This window comes from Protopterus annectens, unplaced genomic scaffold (genome assembly GCF_019279795.1).
Source record: "Protopterus annectens isolate FY-2018-M unplaced genomic scaffold, PAN1.0 ctg65132_obj.part0, whole genome shotgun sequence".
Taxonomy (NCBI): domain Eukaryota; kingdom Metazoa; phylum Chordata; order Ceratodontiformes; family Protopteridae; genus Protopterus; species Protopterus annectens.
This window is the reverse complement of record NW_025053132.1, coordinates 1-8,489: the sequence shown is the minus strand read 5'-3', so window position 1 is coordinate 8,489 and position 8,489 is coordinate 1. Positions and strand designations below refer to the sequence as shown.

The 8,489-nt window shown below is 43.8% G+C and overlaps 1 protein-coding gene across 1 annotated transcript; it reads right to left on the bottom strand.

Moving 5' to 3' along the window:
- Positions 1–1,459: 1,459 nt before the first annotated feature.
- On the bottom strand, positions 1,460–8,018 carry LOC122792041 (hemoglobin subunit alpha-A-like). The gene is made up of 2 exons (XM_044059864.1): positions 7,858–8,018; positions 1,460–1,757 (listed from the first exon to the last, which is right to left on the bottom strand). Exons 1-2 carry the CDS (start codon positions 7,950–7,952, stop codon positions 1,475–1,477), a joined length of 378 nt encoding a protein of 125 aa, XP_043915799.1. The 5' UTR covers positions 7,953–8,018; the 3' UTR covers positions 1,460–1,474.
- Positions 8,019–8,489: the final 471 nt, after the last annotated feature.

The window sequence follows — 8,489 nt, the reverse complement described above, 5'->3', positions numbered from 1 at the left end:
ATATTGTGGCATCATTCTTGGTGAAGGAAGGATACTGCTCAGGGTTAGGGTCATACCTGCCTGGGCTACATAATCAGAGAGCTCCTCTATGTCTCTTTTCATGTAGTCCAGGGAGGTACGTCTCAGGTCGTTCACACCAGCATGGACAATGACTGTGTCATATTTGTACTTGCCGTGGAGTGACCCGAGTGCTTGTGTTATGTGGCGGATTCTAGCACCCGATAGGCAGCTTACTGTGACCCTCTCCTTGTTCAGCCTGGTGAGTGGGACGTTTAGATACACTCAGGCATGTTCTGCATAAAGGGCTCTTTACTACAGAGATCCTGTGTGTTCACCTTAAATTCAAGGTATAGGATTTGATTATGACCTCTAGTTATTAACTAAAGTAATAGCTGCAAGTGACATCTTAGTATAAGCCTGTATTTATATTTACAGGAAAAAACACCACACTTGAAACAATTCACATACATGCACATATAGTTCACCAAAATTCTCTTTTTGGGTGGGTGGAGTAACAGAGACCCATTTGGTAGCCTTAAACTATTAGCAAGTTCTGTCCCATTCCATGAGATTACAGCTATTGTGGAACCCAAGATACAGGACTACTGTAAGCACATATATGCAACTACATCTACACTTACCATGCAAGTATGACAAACTTGTACATGACACATGCTCCCAGACCCTTCATCCAGACTATTAGAATACCAATGTTTGGGCCAATATTGAAAACAATGATTTTCCTTCTAAATGATTGGGTGCAGATTCATACCATAAAAAAAAAAAAAAAAAAAATTAAAGTTTGAGTTGTCAAGTTTCTAGGTTTGCAATTCAGGGGCTTCTCCAAATATACCAGTAGTCCCCCTCCCCCCAAACATTACCTCACATCTGTTACCTGTGAGGTAAATTAAGCCTTCTCTGTTTTTGCCAAGAGAATTGTACTAAAAGCCCGAGGGAGTTACTTTTACGATCATCCTCAAACTACATGGCTAGAAGCTATTTAACCTAAACAGGTTTTACCTGCTAAATCATCCTCAAACTACATGGCTAGAAGCTATTTAACCTAAACAGGTTTTACCTGCTAGAACACATACACAGGTAAGTGAAGATCACAGATTGCAAGATAAATCAGTCCCACTACAAACATGGTGGGAAGATAAACAAATTAAAGGTTTATACAAGAAATGGGGGGGGGGGCAGAATACATAACTAAATGTATCAGGAATATGGTAGTCAACCTATCAAATCCCAGCTTAAAGTGAAAGGACTTCTAAAGCCTGAATGATGCTCAGGTGGATGGAAAGAAGGGACTCGGATTTTTAATATGTTGAAAGACTTCAATCTAACAAATGCTAGCAAGCAGTTAGTATAGGCCTCTTCTCTGGAATCAGTTTAGGTGACCAATTTAAGCTTCATAAACCCTCTTTCTAGGAGGACGAGTAACACCTAGTGACTACTTGGAACCACAACCATCTTAAGATGAAAGAGAAAGAAAATATTCACTTACCTCGAAGTCCTTCACATCTATTTTAAGCTCTGTAGCATGCTTCTTGGCTAATGGAGCAATAGTTTCTTTTAAAGCATCCACATTGTTTAAATGTGGCACCATATCATTCAAGGCTAAGAAAACTTTCTTCCCATGGGCTCGAACTTCAGCCAGGGCTGCAATCTCCTCAGTAGAAGCAGTCTCAGCAACAGACTGCAGCTGTGTAAAATTTTTAAAGTAATTCACAGTATGATGGTGTTCTTTGAACATTCTGAAAGAGAGAAGAAAAAAAACCTCAGCTACACAACAAATCTGAACAAGTTTGCATTTTAGCATTCACACCTTAGCAAATTTAATTTTGTCATATAACTACTTCATAGACAAGTTGCAGTTCAAGTTTTAAGCATTTGTACAGACTACATATAGACAGCAAATATTCATCCTACAGCTGCCCACCTAAAGCACTTAGTAATATTGAGGAAAAACTTGTCAAGAACAAGACAAACTATCATTTAACAGATATGGAAGCTCTATGGAAGCTCAAAAGAAGAAAAGTACAGTTTTGTACCTACCATAAATGTAGATGTTCGAGGATCTCCATTGCTGCAGTCCTGACTAATGGGTACTCCGCTGCCCTCCATCGGCCCGAATACCAAAGGGCTAGATCTCAAGAAGCCGGGTCATGGCTGCTCGAGACTGACGTGGTGTCAGTATATAAAATGCGCATGAATCGACTTGCTTACAACCTTAGGGGTCTTTCTTGCCTCAGATGTCAGAATGCAAAAATAAAACACCACCCAAAAGCCCCACCCTAAAAGAAAAGGGGAAGGAGGGAGGTAGATCACAGCAGCAATGGAGATCCTCAACATCTACATTTATGGTAGGTACAAAACTGTATACCTATGTCTGGCCGCGTCTCCCATTGCCGCAGTCCTGACTAATGGGTAGAATCCCAGAGCCACGGAAAAACAAAAAGGGGGCTCGGACAACTAAATAGCCTGAGGAGCTGCAGACATGCCCCAAGACTGCAGTGGCAAACCCAGCCCCTAGACGTAGAATAACAAAGAGGCAAATGATAATGCTTCGTGTCAGAAGTATATGTACAGAACTCCAGGTAGCTGCTTCTAGAATGTCTTAGTAGCTACCTCTTAAAAAAGCAGTAGATGTGGCTTAGGCCCTAGTAGAATGAGAGGCTGATCCCAACTTCGGGAACCTCTTTACCATAGATGAGAATAACAAAAAGCAATACAATGGCCAATCCATCTCTGAGGCCAGTTTGTTTCGAGACAGCCTTTCCACGGAAGTCACAGCAAAACGAAACAAACAACTGATGAGAACTTCTGAACTCTTTAAGTTCTGAACAAATAATATCGTAACGCCTATGTACATCCAAAGAATGCAAAACTTTTTCCCCTTCAGTTTGGGGAGTCAGCATAAAAAGTAGGCAAATGTATAGACTGGTTCAATGTCACATTAGAAACCACTTTAGGCAGAAAAGTAGGATTAGTACGCAAGGAAACTCTGTCCCTGTGAAAAATCAGAAAAGGTTCCACTGCCAAGTGAGAGCCTGTAATTCAGATACCTTCTAGCAGAAGTAACAGCCAACAAAAAAGCAGTCTTCCAAGACAAATAACTTCAAGTCAGTCAGCTGCAGGTTCAAAAGGAGGCAGAGTCAGCTTCTCCAAACAAAATTAAGATCCCACGCAGGAATAGGAGTCCCTCCGTTAAGAGGTCTTATATTCTTTTGCCCTCTCAGAAATTGTTTAAAGCAATGGATGTGAAAAATAAAGGAGGGTCACCAGCATAGTGAGCAGAAATAGCTGCAGCATGCAATTCTTTAATAGAAGAGAAAGAAAAACCCTTGTCCAAGCCAACAACATAGTCAAATATTGCAAAAATGTGTACAACTCAAATCAGGCAATGTGACTTCAAAGCCCTTTAGCTGAACTCCAAAGAAAAATCTCTTCCATTTATCAGCGTGTTAATAAACTTCGAGTACTAGGACGCCCTGGCTTCCAAAGAACATCCAAAACTTGTTGAGGGAGCCAGCGGCCCCTCATTCTCTAAAACTGAATGTGCTAGGCTGTCAGGTGCAGGATCGTACCCGGACATTGAGAAAATGATTGCTTTCTTGAGACAATAAGTGAGGAATCATGGTAATTGTGGCCAAGGCCCTCCCAATTAAATCCCTTCAACAGAGGGTACTATCAATGCTGACGCAGGCCAATCCACGGTGCTATAAGGATCATGCACGGTTTGTCCCTTCTCCTGACTTTCAACAGGACTTTTGGAAGAAGAGGCAGAGGAGGAAAGGCATACACGTGAAGGTTGCTCCAACTGAAGGATAGTGCATCTATTTTCCAGGCTTTCCGGATGCAAACAGCCTTGTGCAAAACAGAGGTAGTTGGAAATTCAGAGGAGAAGCTTAACAGATCTATGTCTGAGTTCCACCCAAGCCATGGTCAACTGGATCTAAAACACCTGAGGATCCAACTTCCATTCGTGAGGATCCACCATTTGTCTGCTCAGAACATCTGCTAACGAATTTTGTTCCCTGGCAGAAACTGTGCTCGAGAAGAGTGATGTGCAGATCCAAAGCAGTTTCCCATAACAGCATTGCTTGTCTGCAAAGAGGGTAAGAATGAGTTCCCCTGCTTGTTGATGCTTACCATATGACAGTTGTGTTGTTCTGTTCCGGAACCAACACCAGTCCCGGGCGAAGTAGAGATCCTTGGAATGCTTTTAAGGGTAAATTGAACTGCCAGCATCTCCTTCATATTGATATGCAAGTTATGAAGCAACTCCGGGGCCAAAGGTCTTGAATCCATTTTCCTTTGGAAATGAGCACTCCCAGGCTGACTCCGCAGGCGCCTGTCATAAGCATTATCTGACTTGCCTCTGGTTGGGTCACAGAGAGTCCCTTGTTTAGGTGACATTATTCCTGAGCCCACCACACAAATTCCTTCTGGATGCAAGGAAGAATCCGAATGACAGTGTCCAAATCGTGGCTGTGTTGAGTCCAAACGCTTTTGAGATACTCATTGTAGTCACTTCCTGCATATGCAGTTTGGCATCACTGGGAAGTACTACAAATGCACAGATGCCATGAACTCCTAAGGCCGGTTTTGAAGGACTGTCCTTACCAGTCAGCCTGGACAGGACTGATAGCTTAGGAAGTAGTGGGAAGATTTCTTTGTTTGTCCGTAAGATTAGAAATGCCATTCCTGAGTCAGCTGTATTCAGACTCACACCCAGAAAACATACATCTCTCGTGAGGTACTAGACTGGACTTTCATTTCTGTTCACAGAATACCCCCAAGGCATCTGAAACTGCTCATCACACACTGCTAGAATGTCGTATAGGTCGTGCCTTGTCTTGAGACAGTATCAAACAATCGTCCAGATAGGGATAAATCTGAATTCCCGTAGTCTGAGAAAAGCTATTACTGAGCCAGGACTTTAGTGAATACCCCAAGCAGTAGATAAGCCAAAGGGCAATGCAGCAGAACTGATAATGCAGTTCCCCAGTCAGAAACCTCAGGAATTTCCTGAACTTCGGCCTGACAGAAATGTGAAGCCATAGGCCTTTGAGATCCAAAGTCACCATCCAGTGATCCCTGCCTGTATAGGCAACAAATACAAGCTGCAGTGTCAGCATCTTGAATTCCGGAGATGTCTAGAAAGGTGCTTTAGGGAGAGGGATAAATCGTCAGAATGGTCTCCAAGTATTTCCTTTCACCGGCACTAAGAAAAGACCGGGGAATAAAAACTCCTGTACTGCCCTCCCTCCTCACACAAGGAACTTCCTGTATTATGGCCCCCAACCGAGCAGAGAAGAAATCTGTGCCTGTGCTTCCAATTTTGCATGATGAGGCATCATCCGCATACCGGCTGGAAAGGCTAGCGTGGGAAAGTGTGAAATAAAATTGCCAGCCCTCGAGTGACAATGTCCACACCCACCCATTTGTCCTGGGTAACCAAATGCCAATTTCCGCTGAAAAGTCCCAGTTTTCCGCCCAGAGGAGCTGCCAGCAAAGCAGAGTCCGGCAGCCGAAGACATACAGGTCATTGGGTCTGCTTCCGAAGGACTGACAGCCATGCCCTCCCTAGCAGGAAGGGGTGGTAGAGAGAAACCTCAAAGACCTAGAAGTAACAGGCCCCAAAAGGAAGCCCTACCTCTAATACGCTCTCTGGCCACTTTACCTCTAGAAATCGAAATCCAAGAGGGAAAAGACCATCCCTTAGCATAAAAGGCCAACCCTATTGAATTTAGGAAGAGGCTAAGAACCCTGCCAAAAATTCCTTTCCACTGTCTGCACTAGAATTTAGCTTTTTCCATCCATTTTTGGAAAAACTATATAATTCCACAGGAGGGCCAAAAAGAACATCAGACTGCAAAGGAGTATGTCGCCATAATACTTTGGCAGCTTTTAACATGCTCCCATATGACTGATCTTTAGCCAAGGCATTGCCCCTGCGAACAACCAGAACTTCAGTAGCAGCCACTCCCCAAAGAAGCTTCTGTAAAAGCATCAAAACTACACTGCAGAGAATGCTTCCCAACCTGGTCTCAAAGCGCACCCAAATCCTCGAGGCTTGGCTCCCATACAGTCAATACCTTCAGCTAAAGCATCCACTTTACATTTCAATTGACTTAACAAAAATTCTGATACTTGAGCATATGAAACTTGGACAATTCAAAGCCCTCATAAGCAGCCAAAAAGCGGTAGAAGAGGTATACAGTTTTTTTACCCTACCTTATCCAGGGCCCTAGTGCATCTTTTGTCCAGAGGGAACTGGATTCTTAACCACAGAGGCCTTATGCGCCCTTGGGGCCTTGAGGAAATAGTTTCAGGATCAGCCCTAGGGCTCTTCTGGGAAACAAGTACTCTGTGAGCTTCCGGACAACCCTGTAGTATTCTATCCCAGGTTTAACATGGGGCAGGAGGCAGAGAATCTGGTATGGGCAGCCTCTAGAAAATACATCCTGAACAACATCCAGTACAGGGGAGAGAATAGCCAAGGGCCTGTGCTGAGGCAAAACAAAAATTCTCTATAGCCGCTTTCTGAGAATCAGAATAATCCTGGCCCTCCCATTTGAAATGTTCCCTCAAGTGGAATGCAGTAAAAGTTTCAGAGAAAAGAAAAAATCTTCTGAGGGGGACGTAGAGGAGAAGCTAATCCTCAGCCCCTCAATCAGAATAGGGGAGGGAGAATCCTGAAGGCTTTCCAAGCAGAGGAATCAGACTCAATGGAAGACCCCAGACCAAACCCTCCAACCTTCTGTCTCTACCCTGAGGCCTCTTCTGAGGGGGAGTGCATGGAACCCCTAATTAAAGAAAATCAAATCTTCAGCCATCTTCAGCATGTGCTTCCTAGGAGCTGGACCCTGGAAAAGCACGGCGCCAGAGGGAGCAGATTTGGACTTAGAATGGCCTTTGCCTAGAGAAGGAGGAGGCTTAACCACCCCACGAGGGAGGGAGCCACAGACAACAGAGGAGCACCCTCAACCTGGCCTAACAAAGGAGAAGCCACCCCCTGTAGTAAATAAAAGGCTCCCCCTTTGACACTCAGGCACAACGGGCCAGAAAAAGAGCCACTTGAAGCAGCCAGTGGTTCAACAGGACCCGACGTCCGGAGCGGATCCGCCCCATCCTGCATTTGGACCCGCAAAGACCCCTGATAACTGCGCTTGCGCTTCCTAGAAGAGCCAGTCGTCCGGAGAATCCGGGACGGCATGTTGTAATTACAACGGTCCTGCTCAAACACCAGCCTAGCACAAGGTGTCCAAACCTGACGTTGCAGCAATGGCACAGCTTTATTAAAAGTAGCACAAAGCGACACTCCAACTTAACGCGTCGTGCTCAGGCCCTAAACAAGGAATGCAGAGTGAATGGTAATCCCTATGAGGAATCTATGTTGTTTCCCACAAGAAATACAGCGCTATTAACTTTGTCTGACATCCGACAATACTCGAGACAAGAAAAAGACAAAAATAAATAATCCCTATGGGTACTTTAGCCCAACTTGGTTCCTCCGGTCTGAAAACCTTCGAAAACCGACAATTTGCAGATCTACCTTGAGCGGCAAATTCTTGCAAATTCTGCTTCTGCTAAGTTTCAGGACACGCGGCAAGAAAGAACTAAGCGTTATGGCGCCGGTCATGCGATTTATACTGACACCGCCAGTCTCGGGCTTGCTAGACTGACCGATGCGGCCAGAATGCTAGCCCCTTTTGGTATTCAACATGGAGGGCCGATGGAGGGCAGCGGAGTACCCATTAGTCAGGACTGCAGCAATGGGAGACGACGAACATCAGAGAATATATTCTATACCAAAATACTTTTGTATCTTAACACAAGTGTCCTTACCTACTTAACACAACAGCACCATTATCCTCAACATCTGCATAAATCTTTTCCCAAACAGCACAAGCACTCTGTGTATCCTCAGCTGAAAGAGCCATTATACCCAACACTTTAAAAAAATAACTTTAAAAAAAGTATCTTGCTATCAAAAGTTGCAATAACTTTACTAGCCTCTAGTTGCAGTTTTTATACAAGTGAGACTAATGCATTTTCAGTGACTTGTGAGTTAGAACAGCACAGGCAAAAGTTTCACAATTTGATTATTAGATTGTAAATGGTGACGCAGTGAGCAGAAGAAAGTGTGTTAGGAAGTGTAACCCTTTCTGAAGTGCCAAACACATTATCACTTCTTTATAGCCCTCTGTTATTATTGCTAGCCCAGCCAGTGCTGCTTATGCTGGTTTATTGTATGTAATATTATGTAGTTTAAGTGATAAAGAATTACACTGTTATACTCACTCATAGACTGTGCCAAAATGTAAATAAATGTTTCTCTTGAACTAAAAAGGCCATGGAGAAAGAGACAAGCAAAGGAAAGGGGAAAAAAAAGGAATGAAGTACAAATTCATATAAAAAGTGTGAAGATTGAGAGGAAGAAAAAGAAACATTAATGTAGGAATGGAAACAAGGATTCA